General features: G+C 33.2%; 1 protein-coding gene across 1 annotated transcript; it reads left to right on the top strand.

Annotated features, from left to right (window-relative positions):
• Positions 1-2,596: 2,596 nt before the first annotated feature.
• On the top strand, positions 2,597-19,162 carry LOC148276487 (uncharacterized). Its single transcript, XM_088234171.1, has 10 exons — positions 2,597-2,904; positions 6,001-6,211; positions 7,156-7,260; positions 7,418-7,566; positions 8,024-8,434; positions 11,251-11,365; positions 12,890-12,978; positions 14,873-15,010; positions 17,620-17,712; positions 17,795-19,162. The coding sequence occupies exons 2-10, from the start codon at positions 6,184-6,186 to the stop codon at positions 17,825-17,827; spliced, it is 1,161 nt and encodes a 386-aa protein (XP_088090297.1). The 5' UTR covers positions 2,597-2,904; positions 6,001-6,183; the 3' UTR covers positions 17,828-19,162.
• Positions 19,163-19,586: the final 424 nt, after the last annotated feature.

A 19,586-nucleotide genomic window follows, 5' to 3' on the forward strand; every position in this document is an offset into this window, starting at 1 on the left:
TCCAAAAGATCCTAAAATCGCGAGGCGGCTGCTTCAACTTCGCTGTCGGAATCGAATGCAACACAGGTGCAAGAAAGCCTTTAGGAGTCATTTGCTGCAAAGTGGTACATAAAGGATTCGCGGGCTCAAGAAATCTACAAAGCTGTCGCCGAAATGATTGCTATTGACAACCAACCGATTTGCACAGTGGAAGATAATGGGTTTCGAAGATTAATGAACGTCTTGACGTTTTCACTATATTTCTCAAAATATTATATTACTTTAGTTAAACCGAGTATACTCGTCATTTAAACAGAGTTATTCGGCCGAGTACGAGTAATAAAAAAACGCCGAATACGCCGAGTACCGAGTATTAAACGAGTACTAGGCCCATCACTAGTATTTATAAACAATATCAGGAAAAGGGTGAGCGCTTTCATTGTTCTCGCTACACGCTACCCTGTCCTATCCTGCCCGGCGCTCACGCGGCTGCGGACGACTATATTGCGCGATTTGCTCTCATAACTAACATAAGCGAAATATTCATTCTTATTATTAAAATTGAGGGATTCGCACAAAGAGGGGGGCAGATTCAATTTTTTACCGTGACACCGTTTTTCACATACTATTTGTAAAAAAAATAATGCTATCGTTTGATGCACAAAAGAGTATATTCATTGAAAAACAAGAGAGCTATTGAAAAAATTTGATCTGCCACTGTATATGCTGCTATATGGAAGCAGGTAATCCGAAGCTGCCCCCCTTTTGCAAAAAGCAATGATTGCTGTAGAGCGAATGTATTATTTAAAATAAAAAATATTTTTACTTGTGAGTTTAATTAGCTTCCATAAATGGTAGTAAATTTTTACATTGTACAAAAAGGGGGCAGATCCGAAATTTAAACCTTTCCAAATGTTTTAAATACGCTATTAAATTTGTACTTTAAAGTGTGAAAATAGGTATGTAGAATTTAAGATTTTGCTTGTTGCTGAGTGTGGAGCTCCTACCCCAGTTGGAGATCGACAGAAGAGACGGGGTTGATGTTTGATACGTTTATTTATTACATGGCGAATAAATTAAGAATTGAATTATGTTGCGCGAGTATTACAGCGACGAGGAGTTAAACTAGCTGCACTTGAACTACATGTGATTACGTTGAGCCGACATGTTGGGCTGACTGTTCAGGCTGACCGGGAATTGCCACAGCTGTGGTCTCTTTATAGACCACGTTCCTTTGTACTTATGTCTACTCCTATGTCTCCATGGATTGAATGTACTGCAGAACGTCGTTCTTATCGAGATAGACGTTTTTTATGCAATTCTGATAGTTAGGTTTCACATGTATAAAGGTTTCAGCTATTTTACTTCACAAAAGTCAACAGCTGGAGGAGTTTAGAAAATGTGGATGTTTTAATACTTGGCCACTTAATTAGCTAATGACAGGTCATTAGCCCAGTAAATACAAAGACTTCTATATTTACTTTTCTTAAATATTTTCCCTCTGTTCAAAAAATTTAGAAAAAAGTGTGTTACTTATAAACAAAAATATTCGACTCAGTAAATTAATGCAGAAATATTAAACTAGATTTGATTTCATATATTTTCAACACCTTCAAAGTGCTTTAACATTAAAAAAAATGTATTACATAGACAGGTTTATATAAACAAGTATGTATGTAAACTGTGAGGTCAGGTAGATGTCGTAGATAATAATAACCTTCTTACACTTAATATTGATAAAACGAAATATCTGAAATTTTGTATAAATAACAGTACATTACTAAGCAAAACACTTAATCTAGGAGTTTACTCTGATAAAGCATACCAACTTTTGCAACGGGTAAATTCCATAAAATACCTTGGTGTTATCATCGATAGGAATTTGCAATGGAAGACTTAGGTCCAGTCACTAAACTTAAATTTAAGAAAACTCGTGCCATCTATCATAACCGACACTCTCAGAAGTGTGTACTTTGCTCGGCTTCAAACCACTGCAACCTATGGAATAGTTGGCTGGGGGGGTTGTGCGGCATCCACTTTAAAGCCCTCCAACATACCCGTCAAAACAGTTGTTCCAATACATGAAATGCTGAATATGAGACAACTGCATCCAAAAGAAGCACTTACACACTGCTGGTCCAACAATAAGGGAAGATGTCAGCAAAATGTTCATAAGTTTTTCCAGAACACGAATTATGTCATACCCAAAACCCGTACGACGTTTGCCCAGAGACATCTCGTCTTTATCGTACCGAGAGTGTTCAAGATTAAGGAAGAGCGTATTCAGTTCTCAAGGACAAAAACTATTTTTAAGAGAGGAGTTAAGTACTAGATTTTCCTTAGCGAGAGGGATTTGAGTGGGAAACTCATTGATGATTTTCCGAATGTTCGAGTAATGTTTATTACTGCAAACGTAGCAACGAATATTGTTTTATTTTCGTTTCCATAATGCATTGCATTGCATTTTTAATGTTGTTTAGGTTTACAAGTCAGTAGTAACTGGTAACCATCGAATAAAGAGCACTCGTCCAGGGTTTTGTGTAGTTATATTTCACGAAAAGAACTGTATTTTGTATTCTGCTCGGGCACGCGAAGCCAAGACCATCAATCTAAATATTTAAAAATAAAACCTACCGTAAAAATCAATCCACCCTTTGTGTGGTGTGTGTGAAATAAGCCACTTAAAGCAGTTATTCTGTGGTTTACTCGTAATTAGAATTATGCACTTAGGTCAGGTGACGTTTTCCCAATAAAGAAACTCTCGGTCCTTAGAAATAATAACTTATTCCAGGTAGCGGATGGGTGGCTTGGAGGAAATCGTCTTTTCCGAAGAGATATTTCCAAATCACCTTTATTCTAGACGATCCCCGAAATGTATCGCAAGTGGACTTATACACCAACAACTACTACAAGCGAGGCGTTCAGGTAATTAGAATGTAATATCGGGTTGTGGTCCCGTGGCTAGTGTTGCGGACTCGCGGATCAGAGGTCCGAGGTTCGAACCCCCCTCTACCCCAACCTGATTTCCATTTTCAAATAGTGAGTTAGTTACAACTCGTTGAAAATGGCCACCAAAATTGAAATATTTGGGTATTTTATAAGGACGCTATTATTACTTTTTTATTAAAAAAACTTAAAGAGGGGGACCCAAAAAAAACAGGAATTTCGTCATAACTTTGCTATTTTTTAATATTTTTACACCAAATTTTGATCACATTCAAAATACTCTCATTTGACTACAACGCATCTCTGAAAACAATCCTTCTATTGTTCGAAACTTTTTTGTAATTCACTTATCGGGATGTTCTTTAGGCCTTCAAGCGATTTTTGTTTTACCTCCTCCTCAGTGGCAAAATGCTTTCCTCTCATGTCACTTTTGAGTCTGGGAAACAAAAATAAATCACAGAGGTGTAGATCCGGTGAATAGAGGGGGTGAATAATTGGTGTCATGCCGTTTTTGGTCAAAAACAGCTTTACCGAGGGAGCAGTCAATACCGCCAATTCCGGAACAATGCCCGCGCGTTGTCATGGTGGAAGAACCAGTCGCTTGTGCGCCAAAGATCTGTCTTTTTCTTATGTAAACTGACCCTCAATCTTTTCAAAACCTCCAAGTATAAATTTTGGTTAACAATTTGACCCGGGGAACGAACTCCAGTCTTTACGAACGAAAGTATTGATTTCGTCGATGTTTTCGTCAGTTCTTGACATTGAGGGGCGTTCTGAACGGGGTTGGTCTTCAATTGACATTTTTCATTTTTTTAAATGTAAAAACCCTCGTAGACTCTGGTTTTACTTAGGGCAGCATCTTCATATGCGGTCTTAAGCATTACAATAGTTTTCACGGCCAGTTTCCCCAACAGGAAACGAAATTTCACAGCCGCGCGTTGCTCTTGACAACTGGCCATCACGTTTTCAGCGAAATGGAAAAAGTTGTTTCACTAAAAAAAATCCCACAGACAAATTGATACACTCACAGCAACAGAACTTCACACCTAACTCAGGAGACGTGTCTTTAATGGACACCGGATCCTGAGTATACCAAAAAATGGGTATCCCCACTCTCCCTCCCCACCACAGCGCAATTCCCGTTACTTTTGGGTCTCCCCTCGTATATATGTATTTAAAATGACTTTGTTTTTGAGCACTTCTTATTTATTTTTTCTACCGACCGGTTTCAAAGCTACAAAAGTTTCTTTGTCAATGTATACCTAAATAATGAATTTTATCCTATTTTAAAACTTTCAAGTTAGAAAGTGAAAACTCACGATAGAAAAGTTTTCCGTTATTCTTTTTTTTAATGTAATTTATATTAGCTTTTTACAATAATAATTATTTGGCTAATTTGTCAGTTAATAATAAAGACAAAAAAGATAATATGTTTTCCAACTCAAGAACTGACCTTTTTACTTGAAACGATTGTAAAAATGCACGATACGTACGCCAAACAGGTAGCTTTTTAAACACGCATAAAATAACATATCATGCAATCCTGGTTCAATTATATACATATATTAAGATAACTCAAATTTTGACAATCGTTTCGGAGAACATAAATACTTCTTTTATTTAAGAAATAATTCATATGGACCCCAAAGGCCACAAATGAGATAAATTAGAAATCCTTGAAATCAAATAGATTAAAAAATACACCCGATGTAGAATAACTTAATAAACAGTTGACCCATGTATATTGCCCATTACTGTGTAGGGTATCCAATGTATCAATTGCTATAAATTTACTTATCATTTTAATACATCAGAATTGACAGTCATTAGTCATACTGAGATGGGACAATAAAGAGCTAATCTACAATATTAATATGTAAAAACAATATTTTAACTAAATTTATTGTTACAGAGCAAAGACACATTTGAGAGCAGGAATGTGGGAGTTTAGGCATTTACAGGGCTTATTTATTTATTTATATATTTGTCCAATGGGCATTTTTTAGGACATATGTAAACATAGAAGAAATTAGAAAGACACAGTGGTATAATTTAGACTTACTTGGTGGAAGTGGAAGCGGGAGAGGGATTTTTATAATTAAATTAGATTCAGTGATCGTTTGAAAGAAGACAACTTGTTATCAAAGAAATCAAGACTAGTATGTTTGTTGGCAGACCTAAGATTTCTGGGCATAGGAGAATGGAAACCATAGTTAATTCTATAGTTATCGGCATGAAAGAGTAAGTTTTGTCTGAGGTATCTAGATGGGATATTTAATTTTATTGAGCTCAGTAGTTCAGGCGCATCAAAGAGTGAGATAGACTTATTTCGACGGTCTTGAAAAGAAGATATATTTAAGCTAGATATGACCTGCCTTTGGCTGGTTTAAGTGACCATTTTACACACTGTGTAACATTAAATTAAATTGTAATGATTGCAATTCAATTTACATTGGAAAAACCAAAAGAAACTTTAATATCAGCGTAAAAGAACACTTAAAGTGCCTGAATAATTATATTTTTTTCTCATTAGCAAACCGTCTGATAGAAAATAATCTTAATTTCAATATAGACACTGGATTGAAAGTTCTTTGTATTGAAAATAAAATATTAAAATTAGACCACTCGGAAATCTTAGAAATCGAAAAAGCAATTCATAATAATAAAACAATAAACAATGTTTCCTTTAGTCCACTCCTGGTCAGTTTTAACGATCGTATCCATCTCACTTCACACTTCTCATAAAGATGAGAAAAAAACAGGAAGACTTGACTAATTAGCTCTACATGTATCTTTGTAATACTAAGTAGTCACTGTTACAATAAAATAGGACAGAATTCATCGGTTAAGTATACCTAGATAAAGAAACTTGAGTAGCTTTGAAACTGGTCCGTAGAAAAGAAAAAAAAAAACGTTCTTAAACACAAGTTGTTTTATTTTTATTTTATTATAATGAATTATCATGAAGCTAGTGCTTCAAATATAAATTTTGTATAAAATTAAAACGTAGTTTTTTTTATTGCAGGCTAATCGTTAGCCTAAAAATGTCACTAAATAAAATGATTTTATTCGAAGATATTCCGCGCTGCTGTCGTGTACTTCAGCTTCACGGGAAAGTTCTTCAACGGAGATCCTGTCGTCTTTAACCAGCAGCCGGACACGGCCCACGATAAAGCCAGGAACATCAGCATTCCGTTTAGAGGAGGACGAATCTGTAAATACATCCGCATCAGATTATACTTCGAGTCCGAATGGATCATGCTTAGCGAAGTATATTTCACTTCAGGTACGGGTGCCGATCTTTATTTTTATGGAAAAGTCGAGTGTCAGTCGTACAAATTAATAGTAGTTCAGGACAAATGTTTTTGAAAAAAACAAACACTTCAAAAAAATTCATCATGCCGAAAATATAAACACGAATATCACATTGTTTTCTTTCCAATGAACAGATCATATTTTTATTTATTATTGTAAATAAAAAATAAACAAGTATTTACTTTTACAATTTTTTTATTTGATTTTTTTTTTTAAACATGGCCTTAAAACAGTTTTTAAAAACATGGTCTTTAAATTGTTTTGTATCTCAATTTTAACACAAGGCCACAAAAAGTACATAATGAACCCACGTCATTCGTGGCCTTGGCGTAGGGAGCCATTTTCGAGTATGGCCGAATAGCCATACAGGCAAAGGCAACCCATGAATTAATCTAAAAAAATGCGTATTAGATTTGATTTTAGGTATAAGTGTTCTTTAGAAACCTAGAAATATCCCTTTTTTGTACAAAAACGGTTAGAGCTAAAAAAACTGTCATAGAAAAATAAAAATTATTTTATCATGATAGGTTCTAAACCAAGACTACTTAAATTGATTGTTAGTACTCAATAATTAGGAAAACTAGAGAAGTTGTGACAAAATAATCCAGTAGCGAATTCATTTTGGTGTATTGACGTACAAAACAAGAGCTAACGGCTCCTCGCAGCGTCCGGCATCACAAGACATGTCAAGTTCTGTCCGGGCCAAAATGACAATTTTCTATGTTTTTCATGGTATTCCGACTACGCAATATTATGTGACCTCACTTCGTCTGATGTTAACTGATGAAATACATCTTGTAAAATCACTTCCATTTAATACACTTGTCCGAGATACGCACCTACTGACAATTGAACATTTTTTTAAATACTTAACGATTTTATAATTTAATTGACCTAAAATGCATTTTCCCACAGCGTTCATTTCTGTACCGGTACGTCATCTTATCGACAAGGAAACAGAACAACGAAATTTCGAAGATAACTGGGAGATAAAACAGCTGGACGAGGATCGCGGTATAGGTAAATAATTTTACCTTCAAGTTTGAGTGTGTCCAAATTTTTGTAAACAAGGACTGGATTCAACTCCCCGAAGACCTGTTAATATTAACATATTGAAGCAGATAATTGTTGATAAATCCACCGGTCCATTAAAAAATAAATCGTGTTTTGTTTCTAGGAATCTTATCTAAGCTGATCTTTGGATTCTCGGTTCCAGTCATTCTTATTTTGATAGTCTATGTTATTATCTCATATAATAAGTTCATCGCCTTCGTTAATCGAGCTAAAGATAATTCGAATAGCCCTTCAACGAATATCAACATGCAGGTGAGTGACTAATGTGACTGTTATTATTGTTTATTTGCATATCAGAAACAAACGATTTGGGACATACAAATTTTGCAGAAACATTAAATTGTCGCATCCCTTAAACTGTGCTGATGGTGTATTATAGTACTTATACATTAATAAAGTCCTGACGAAGAGACGGGTACGTCTCGAAATCGGTAGACATAAACAAGTCAAAAAGTTAATATGTATGTAGGTACCAGAGGCAGCCGATGGGTCCAAATTCCCAGCAGTGCAATTCACTTTTGAAAAAGGTAGTAGGTACCTACATAATAAGAAGGTACCTACTACCTTTATAGAAGTACCTATGAAGTATGAACATGAAATTGGACATCATTTTACCTCGTGTTTTTACATAATACATAACGTGTTCCTCGCGAACGTAAGTACAATGAACGATGGATACGTAAATTGTATATTTCGCTCTCGATCTCAGAACTTGTCTTCAAATACAAGTCCCCGAGACGAGGCCGACCCCGAGGCCCCTCGCGAGCCCGCTCCCGAGCCCGAGCCCTCGCCCAAAGCCGCACCTGAGCCCACACCCGAGATCGCCCCCGAGCCCGCGCCTGAGCCCGCGCCCGAGCCCGCGCCCGAGCCCGCGCCCGAGCCCGCGCCCGAGCCCGCGCCCGAGCCCGCGCCCGAGCCCGCGCTCGGGCCCGAACTCGAGCCCGAACTCGAGTCCGAACTCGAGCCCTCGCTAGAGCCCCCTCCTTCGCCCGCTCCCTCGCCCAAGAGGCGGCAGAGCTATGTGACGACGACCACCGGCTGGCCCATGACCAGCCTGGCCCCCCGGAGAGCCCCGGCCCGCCTGCCGCTCCTACCGTGGGAATATAGGACGGAGACACGGGTAAATATACAACTTTAAAAAATCGGTTTATTATGATTTTAAAATGACTTACCACCAAATCATTTATTAAAAATAGCAGGTTGATAAAGTAGCAGGTTAGTTACGGTTGTTCTACCCTTAACCAACCCGTGTTGCTTTTTGTCTGTTAATTTCAAAAGCTCTAGATATATTTGGTCCAATACGATGAATTCAAACATTTTGGGAAGTACTGACTGTATACAAATTGGGCAATAGTGTTAAATAAAGGATTCATCTCCTTTTTTCAAGATAGGTAAATGTAACTGGATTTCTAGCGCAGAGGAAATTTTCTAGAGGTAAGCAGATGGTTGAAAAATTTAGTAAGTGGTCCAGCAACGTGAGAAGGTTACGTGAGAACTTTTTGGAAAAATATTGGAGGAATGTTATCAGGCCCAGCGAATTTATTAATGTCTAGAGAAAGTATTTTAGTTTTGCAAGATGCATATGTTACGCAACAGTTGGATAAATGCGTTGTCTTTTTAAAGTAGTATGGGTCAGGTTTATCTTGGTCGTAAACATCTCTTAAAAATTCAGCAAAAAGATTTACAATTTTTTCCGTACTGGAGACAATTTGACCATCTAAATACATTTGCGGTGGATATTCGTTACCATCGTAATTAAATTTTTTAATTAATTTCCAAAGATTTTTAGAACTCGCGGCGGTATTTTTTAGGTTATTAATATGATATCTATGGCAAAATTGTACTAAGTTCTTGCATTTTTTTCTAGTTTTGACGAAATGAATGTAGTCCTCTGCTAAATGACTTATCTTAATTTTTTTGCGAACTAGATTTATGAGATCATTAGTAATATAAACCATATTGGATATATTTCATTCTTAGGTGTAAAGGATAAAACGAAAGAATGTATACATTGAAAAAATACAGAATACTGTTTTTCTATAGATTGCTCAATGTTATTGTTACATAAAAACGTTAACTGGTTATTTAAAATTTTAATTTAAGATTTAAAATCCCCTTTTTAGAAGTTCAATATGGTTTCTTCAATTTTGGGTGGAAAACACAATACAGAGTACTTTATATATAACGGGGGGTGATAAACATCTACAGGTATCGTGCTCCATTCATAGTTATTCCATTGCCATTTTCATTTGGGAAAAAATATAACCCAATTATACCTCCGGACCAAAATCCACACCAAATAGTAACTATTTTGGTTTAATTTGTTTTTTAAACCAACTTCTAGGATTTTCTTCACCCTTAACGTGACAGTTTTGTTTGTTGACATGGCCGCCGATTCCACAATGTGCTTCATCGGTGAAGACAATTTTGTTGAAAATAATTCTCATTTTCTTCTCGTTTTTCTATGTCCCAATAAACGAATTGCCGACGTAGTGCGTGGTCAGTTGGCTTAAATTCTTGTCAAATGTGTTTTGCAAGTCTTTAAATAAGAATTGCTGTGTTGAATATTGAATTAAGTTGTCGATTTCTGGATTAATTGCTGTGAACGATGACGAATTGATGTCCTTGGCTCTTCAGCAGCACTTGTACTAACAGCTGGAATATTTTTACTAGAACGACCATTACGATGAAAAATTTTGCATTTTTGGTCTTGAACTGAACAATGATTTTTTTTATATTTCAACGACAAGTTTAATTGCACGGTTTGTCAGAGCATTTTCTTTACTGTATCTTGAACAAAATTTTCTTCCAACTTTCGCCGTATTAAAAATAAGTTTAAATAAAGAAAACACATTGTTCAATCGTGGAACAATCTATTTTGACTAACCAGAGTGTATTTTCTTTGTACTTGAAAAAACAACGGCGCAATCTAGTTACCGAAGAAAAATGGCGACAAATTTAAAAAGATACCCAAGATAAAATCTTCATATTACCCAACTTATTATTAAACCAACAAGATATCAGGGGCGAATCGTCAAAATAAGCGATTATGCACAGCTTACCATTATATTTGACTTTTAATAATTATAATTTATAGTAACCATGTTTATGGGAAAATAAATAAAATAATCGTTTTTATTATGAATTACCGTTTACATATTTCTACTAAAAAAAATCTATGAAGTGCGCCTAGCGCCAGCGTTCAGCCTATTCTCACTGAACGACGAAACTAGCCGATTACCTCAGCTTATTCTTCCATACAAAAAAGTACACTGTATTTTTCGTCTTTAACCCAAGTCGGCTTTTTTAGTACTAAAACAAACTTGCAGATTACAAATATTGTTAGAAGATTCTGTATTTGGAAACTAGTATTTCGAACATTATTTCCGAAGGACTATTTTTCTTTGATAAGATACCGTTGACATATTATGTATCGCATAGGACAGGTGGCGTTCGCAGTGGCCGTTTTAGGCATTATTCATTTTAAAAGAAATCGGCCAGTGCCCAAGTCTTGACAGTACTGTCAATGACAGATCATAATGGAAATATCTGCTGAATGTCAATGTGGTATGTTTTAATAAACTTTTGTACAAGTTTAGTATTCTGTTAAAATAGTGTAGAATAAAGCTACATATATCGCGTGGTTAATAATAATCGTTGTTTGAGTTGATTTTCACAGAACCACAAAAAAATAGACCTTTATAATTACATTACTTACATGTTATGTAGGTACTTATATTTAGTACAAATTAATGAACATTTTTTATAGATTACCTATAAAATAAATCGCTGCTCGCCACTGCAAGATATACAAGTGGTTGCGACCTATACCTTCTTCTACTTATTATTTTTCTTCTTGTAATTTGATTTTTATATTATTTTCATTGTAAGTAATGTTACACTTAAATGTTTTGTTATTGTTTTCATTATTAACAGAACATTCCCAGTTTTTCTGAAATGATAAGGTTCATTCCGCCCTACCAGAGGGTCCACGGAGGTACAATGGCAAGATCTACAGCTGAACCTCTACCTACAAGGAGAGGAATAGTTTGTAAGTGATGCCATACTTTTCGTGAACATATACCTTTTAATATTTCACCGTTTTTGCTTGTATATGTAATTTTTAATACTATTTAAATGTTATTTGTGTTTTTTTCTTTTTATATACTTTTTTTGGCTTGTATACATAATTTCAATTTTTTCAACGTTTTTGGTAAAAAAAATTAACCTGTATTGGGTGTGCGCATATTTTGTTAATTAAAAAAAATGATTTTATTTTGTACTAGTTCAGTATGTATATATACATCCATGTAATTTTTAAACTTTTTCAATTTTCTTTCCCAGATTGCATAATGTAAACATTATTTTGAATTTATTTCCATGCCTAGTATTCTGTTTATTCTGTTATTTTCAAGTATTTTTCATACCCTTTTTAATTTGTAGTATATCATAATTTTAATTTTTCTGCTTTTGTTAAATAATATTATAGTTTAAAATTTAAAAACGTCTCTAAAAAAATTATTATCTGTATGTCCCTAAATGAGTTTTTTTTAAAAAAACTCCTTGGGAATATTGTATATAATTATGTATAATATGTTTTCAATATAATAATAAAAAAAAAATTTATTCATACATGTTTTCAATTATCAAATATTGTTTAAAAAATCACTCTTAAAAGCACAAGATGTTATCATGCTCAAATTTTTTTTATAAAAATAATTTTAAAAAAGCCCTTCAGGTACCCCAGCGTCAAGTTCGGGGAATTCAATATATTAGATACTAGGCAATTATATATATCTAGAATAATTATGTCTGTGAAAGCAAATTATTCTACCAAATCCCAAAAGGAACACTCCCACACTACCAGAAGTCAAACTAAAGAATGGGTCATGGGGTCTACCACAAACTCTGAATTCGGGCAAAGAAATTTCGTGTTTCTGGGCCCCAAAAAATTCAATATGTTACCCGAACATTACAAAACCGTGACCCGAATTCAATTGAATAAGTTTGTAATAAAATAGTTACTGGATTTACGTAGAGAAAAATTGGAAAACTTACTAAAAAATATAGTAAATGGTATATATATTATATAACTTTATAATAAAATAACTAGTAGGTAGTCATGTTGTTGTTAATTTTTGCATAAAAATGTCTGCCTTAAAACAGGTTGTACCTAGTTAGGCAGACTAAACATAATCCAGAGAAATCTATGACCTAAGTATGTATGTAGTAGATAAAGAAATTGTAATTTTTGTCAATAAACCATTATTATTATTATTATTATTGGCGTCACAAATTCGAAGCTGATTTATGCATGCAAATGCATTTTCCTGAAACTGATTGTTTGAGCCTCGATGATTCATGACCATGTAATATTGGCCCAAAGAATAATTGGAATTATTTCCCTCGAGGGGTTGTTTACATGACGTCACTAGTTTCCGGAAACACTAAAATGACTTTTGTCACTTTACATTGAACACGGTGGGCTATTTGGGAAATTAACTCGCGTGTGTATCGTGAATTTGTGTTGATCGTAAATTTGCGATTACAATGTTGATTATTGTTGTTCCCCCAGACGACTCCGCGCTCGGGATCGGCGGGCACGGAAAGTCCCTGCAGCGAGAACCCGGACGAGTCGACAACCATCCGACGAGGATAACGAGGGTGTGTAACAATATTGATAGTACCTACAATATCGAATATTATACCTGCCGCGATGTTTTCTATTACGATGAAGAAATTATGGAATGATTAAACACGGACAGTCTTTCGATCGGTTTCGCTCATAGGTACTTCAAACATTGTACTTCAAACATTGTTAAGTCTTTACCGGTTTTATTATCTCTTTCATCACGAATTTGTTAAATTGTGTAAAAAGCTTAGGTATTGTCGCTATTCATCATCACCATATTGCAGTGACGGGCTCGAACCCCACTCTGCCGCAACTTGTTTTCCATTTTCCCCCATGGATACTTACTATGGAAAGAAAATTCATTTAAATTCAAACATTTTATTAAAAAAATAAAATATCTAACAAAAATTGAATTCATTAATTTGTGAAATCCCGTTACAAAAAAGCATTTTCACATTGCGGTATTTAATATGAATTAAACAAGAATTTATTTTTATTTTTGTGTATCATTTTTAATGATCGCCTACTTCAGTTCTACGATGCCTTTCTTACGTGTCAGCAGAAGCTTTATTCCAAAATCTAACATTTAATGCCACTTATTATGAAAGTTAATTTTTTAGGTAGTTATAAAATCATCTGTTCAAGATAAAACGCTAACTTATTAGATTTAATAAAAATATTTATTCATTAACTATTTTGTTTTCAAAGTGGATAAATATTGCTCAGTAAGCTAAACGTATATTCTCTCGATACTCTTAATGTCAATGGTACCAATATCCAATACAGGAAATCTATAAAAAAATCTAGGAGTACTAATAGACGAACATCTATGCTGGCGAGCGCATACCAATGAATTAAGCAATAAAATATTTTTCAGTCTACACTCACTTAGAAGATTGCAAAATTTCAAAAAAAAAAGAATTTTCAGTGTACAAGCATTACTTTTACCCATTATAGATTAGGCTGATGTTTCCATGGCTGAGCTGTGAGCAACTCGATAAACATGAATGACTTCAGAATACATGCTTAAGGTATATTTTTGGTTTTGGGAAATATGACCACATTTCTGATTAGCGCAGGCAACTGAAATGGCTCAAAATTAGACAGCGGAGAGACTATCACTCCCTCTCACTTCTATTTACTATAATTTATAGTCCTAACTCTCCTATATACCTCCGTGAAAAATTCAATGCTAATCAGTTCATGGTTTACTTCTTCGTTCTAATTCTCAAGGCACCCTCTTAATACCCATCCACAATTCCTCTTCCTTCTCTAACTCATATAGTGTCCAAGCGGCTCGACTGTGGAATCATCTCCCATCCACTATCAAAAATGTTACTGCAGTATCTCTGTTCAAATCACGTCTGAAATATTTCCTTTCTCTTTTTTAATCTCTCCTTCTTTTCCTTTTCCTCTTTATTCCTTTCCAATTGAGTAATAGTGCTGATTTAAGGTAGTTAATACACAAATAATTAACATTGTGTTCAAAAAGTTAAATAAATCAATTACCATACCGCATAAACAATATTTAAATAATTAATTTTATGGTATCGAGTAAAAATTCTAGCTTCAAACTTGTACATACAGCAACATATTGGTGACCTCGGTGGTAAAATGGCTAAGACACTTGACCCACGCCCAGAAGGTTACTGGTTCGATTCCTTATAAGAACAAAAAAAACAACTGCGAGTTTTCTCAAGCCTGGGTATTCTGTACCCTTATTCACCACCGCAATTGGACCTCTTAGCCTGTTGTAGTGAAAAAAAGTTATTTCTTTTAAAAATCAATCAAGCAGTTGGTACCATTTGAATTTTTTTCGAATCAATAAAAATCCGTTAATTGGTCATAAGCGGTAACCTCGAGTAAATGAAAACATTCTCGCATTATGATTTTCAGGTACCGAAATCATGTTCAGTATTTTTGTAGAGAGTTCCGGGGGATATGCCGTGGAACATCTCTCCAACAATGACCACTCCTAACGTGACTTACGATGCTAGGGTAATTGACATCCCAATGGACTACCCCAACCTCGCTTCTAACTCGAGACGTAACGCACCCGGGGTTGTAAGTTCTCCTACTTCATGATTATTCATATTTAGAGACTACTAAAAGAAAAAATATGTCTATTTTTTCTGTTCTTTGGACAAGGAAAGCCTTCAATACTTTTAATACAAAAAGTCAATGATATGCTGGAATCAACATATAATATGTGAATATACTACAAGATTATTATTATTTATTTATTTATTTATTTATTTAAATCTTAAAGTAGGGCACACATATCATACATATTGTTATGTGTGTTCTAATAATAACATTGCAAATATATTTAATTTATAAATTGTTTATCACATATGTCTTGACCATTATTTTAAATTTTGATATGTTTTTTTCTTCATAAATATTTTTTTCCATTTCGTAATACTTTTTAATTGCTTTAAATAAAATTGAATTTTGTGACTTTGCCTTTTTCCTAATTGGAAGTCTAATTTTGTTCTTTTCTCTAGTATTGTGATCGTGTTCATGCTGGTTCCGATCAATTTTTTTCCAAAATTCTGTTTTTTTATTAGAGTTTATAATTTTATGAACAAATATCATTGTATTGTAAAATATTCTTTGTTTATATGTTAATAATTTCATTTCATTTACCATCGACTTTACCCTCGTATATCTGTTTTATTTCAAAATGATTCTAAAGGTTTTATTTTGTAATACAGTTAGTTTATCTATGTTTTCTTTGTTTGATAAAATGCTACTACAGTAGTTAACGTGTGGTTCAATAATTGCTTTGTAAATAGTTTTGCAGGAGTCCTTATCAATAAATCTTCTGATCCTTCCCAAAATTGATATTTTTTTTGCAATATTATTTATTACCATCTTAGCGTTTTGGTGAAATGTAAGTTTTGAATCCAACATTACACCTAAATATTTAATTTCAGTGACTTCATTAAGTTTTTCCTTTTCTATTACAATTGATGGTGTAATTTCTATTCTTTTGTTTCCTATATTCATATATTTAGTTTTGTTAACATTTAATTTTAATTTATTAATTATTATATATTTTAAGTGGGTGGGTACGCCCGTTTCGCAGTCTAATGCTTAGAGAGTTTATCTACCATACGAGAGGTCTCGAGTTCGATTCCCGACATGGTTGTAGTGAAATATTGATTTGAAACGGTATATTTAGAATCAAATATTTCATAGTCCCTCCTGCACCGGTGCCTGGTGTGCAAAACTGGTCGTCTCACCTTCACGTTACTAAACGACGAACGAATACCCTGCGGATGGTGAACCAATGCAGTGCCTGGTACTCCATTACGTAGTGATAGCGAGACGATGGTGATGACGAGGTGTCATCTTGACAGCTTTGGATCTACTCTTATAATATGATAAAATCGCGCCGGTAGATTAATAAGTCATGTGATAGAATCAAAATAATTAATGATAATTATTAACTCTTGTGTGGCTGTGATGTTACACTAATCGACATAGGACACAAGATTTGATATATCTCTCTTATTTTTTTAATCAAAAAGTTTGGCAGTAGGTCCTTGGAAAATATTGGCCATTCCGAATATAATAAACTGCCTGATAAGCTAAGATACGAAAAACTAAGTAAAAAATCCAGAAGTGTCGCAATTAAAAAATATTTCTTAAATCTTTTTGATATTGATAATTATTAATAAGATGGTGTTTTATGTTTTTTATACAATAATGTTTTCTTTTTGTTTCGGATGTATTAATTTGTATGATGTTATGTATTGTCAAAAAAAATGTTTTTCTTATTTACGGTCCCAAATGAGTTTCAAATAACTCCTGGGAGTATAATATGTAAATTTAGTATTATATGTTTTATGAATATAAAAAAAAAATTATAAAAAAATATTTTTGTAACTGTCAAACTCTGGTCTACTTTCAAACAGTGGTGCATTTCATGTAAGAAACGTATCAAAAGTTAGATAAAATTATTGCGGCATTACTAAAAATAACTTAATATTTAGAAATTAAGAAATTGTAAGGAAATTAATCAATTCAGTATCCATTAGGTTATTTGTTATTTGTAACTGTTAAAATTCAAACTTTTTTAATATACAAAAGAACAACATCCTCCAAATTTTCAATTTATGCATTTCAGTCGAATGCATCCCTGGAAAATCGATGAAAACACATATATGCTTCTAACTTTATTTCAACTCAATATATTGAAGATGTGTATTATTTGTAAACCTTGAGTACGTGAATTAGAAAATTTTGCAAAAAACCGCACGTAAATCTGTCTAGCCATTTTCGAGTTTTTGCTAGACACAACACGGCGATTTATTTTTATATTTATAGATATAGATAGATAGATGGAAGATAGATAGATAGATAAAGTGTTCAGTAGACTAAAATCAGTGTTTGATTTCTCATATTATAAAAAAAAAAACAATAAATTATGTTGTATTTTTGTTTTTTTTTATCTAAACTTAAAAAAAGGTATATTAGAACATTTAGCAAATTTTCCGAAAGTTTTTTTTGAAATACAATTTTAACTACTTACTTTTTTTGCAATCATTAAATTTACTGATTTGATAGAAAATAAATACGTTATTTAATTATTCAGCATGGAAATCACAATAATCTACTGTACTTTTACATACAAACATATATTTTATTTTTGTTGTTTTTTACAGCGCTTTTCCGAGGATATTATTGTTCACCACCCCGACCGTGGGCCCGGTACCACAAGAATCCAGACACGGGACTCGCGAGCACAACCTCAAAGGGTAAAAAAACCAGACCGTCCAACTTAATCTTGATAAATAATAAGATGAACACACCTGTTTCACACGGAGGTTTTAATTACAGGAATCGCTGGAATCGGCATTTCCCTGGACCTGAGATTTTGATCATCCTCGCTGCGCACACGTTGTAAAATTACATGTATTTTTAAAATAAGGAAAACTCTTATAATGAAATATTTAAATATATTGTAAATGAATATTATTGAACATGAACATTATTGTATTATTCGTACTAAAATGCTAAGTATAATATGTACAATAATGTTCTTCAATAACTTATGTTATTAATTAAAATCCATTATTTATATTTGTTTATGTAAATCTACGTTCTCTAATAAAATACTATCCATGTTTCAAGTCCGAATAAACTTTTGCTTCGTAATTACAGGCCTGAATTCAATGTTGTAATATTATTATCAGTCTAGATCGTAAGTTTAATTTTAGAAATGCATATTTTTGTTTTTATTTTAAATGAACAGATCCAAATGATTTTTAATGCTCAAACAATTATTAATTTTGTGGTGATGTGGCTTAATTATATATGTATTTGATGGATGGTCAGTAAATTTAATAAATTGAATATTCCTGAAAGTGGGATAGTGGCGAATACCTAAGGGAAAAACGAAAAAAAAATTAAGAGTAAGACGTATCAATCAAAACTGAAAAGTCGATAAAATATTTGGGAGTAACGTTAGACTCTCAACTCAAATGGACTAATCATATTGAAAAAAATGTCGATAAATTGAGATATTTGACCCATGTTTTCAAACGTTTGATTTGAAAATTATATTTATTTTATTTTTAAAAATTTTCTGTTCATCCAAAAACTAGCCAAATGGTTTATCATGCATTACAGTCATATTTTATAGTAATTGGATATGGAGGAGCCTAAAATAATCATATTGAGCCTTTAAGATCGGTAAAAAAACTAATTATTAAAATTATACTTCAGAAAAATTCATCTTTTCCCTACAACCAATTATTTCAGGAAGCTAAACTTTTGAAGCTACTAAAAATCTATTGCCAGCAATGTCTTAAATATGTTTTTGTGCGCCAACGTTTATTTTCTAAACATTTTAATAGATCTTGTCAAAAATAGAACAGTTCACTTAAAATCCCTTTTGGTAAATCCAGACTCGGACAAAGACACTCATTTTTCATGGCCCCAAAATGATCGATATGAATTATTTCAATATATTTCGATTAAAATTTTTGTGAAAATTATGAATAAGAAAAATGGATTCAAATACCTTCTTTTTTAATAAACAGAATATACTTTTTTTCTAATTTTTGGTGACTAAAAAATTGTGTTTTAATATCACCACTCATTTTTTAACTTATTGATATCTATTGTATTCGTCCTGTAGTCATTATTTCAATTAAAAATAAAATGTATATCCGCACACAGGCCATGCCTTTGTGGGGTTTTTTTTGTGTTAATGTAATAGTTTTTTGTGTTAATGTAATAGTTTTTTGTGTATTTGTAATTTATGTATAACTATTGTAAATGCAAAACAATAAACAAATAAAAAATATAAAAAAAAGACTTGTTTATTTTTTATAAAACTTTGATATTCTCCATGTACGCATTAAAACAGAAATAAACAACACACGTAATTGAATGGAAAACAATAAGCCTGCCGTTTGAAATAACCTGAAGCACATTGGGTAATAGCGAGTATTAACGTTTTCGGCAAAATACACAAACATTTTAAGCAGCTTTCTTCACAACTACATTTTTCAAGGGCCCATGATTGGCATATCAAGCACGTTATTCAACCTTCAGTGAGGGGTTTTAATATTTTTTGTAACAGAGTAATCAGAAAAACTTTTCATTTTATTCAACTGTATTTTCG

This window comes from Micrasema longulum, unplaced genomic scaffold (genome assembly GCF_059751315.1).
Source record: "Micrasema longulum isolate JH-2025_06_02 unplaced genomic scaffold, ASM5975131v1 h1tg001211l, whole genome shotgun sequence".
Lineage (NCBI taxonomy): Eukaryota > Metazoa > Arthropoda > Insecta > Trichoptera > Brachycentridae > Micrasema > Micrasema longulum.

Excerpts from the sequence above, each read along its gene's own strand:
- LOC148276487 (XM_088234171.1), top strand. The coding sequence starts at position 6,184 with ATGCTTAGCGAAGTATATTTCACTTCAG. Across the intron at positions 6,212-7,155 it reads CGAAGTATATTTCACTTCAG|CGTTCATTTCTGTACCGGTA; the intron begins GTACGGGTGCCG and ends ATTTTCCCACAG. Across the intron at positions 12,979-14,872 it reads ATCCGACGAGGATAACGAGG|AGAGTTCCGGGGGATATGCC; the intron begins GTGTGTAACAAT and ends GTATTTTTGTAG.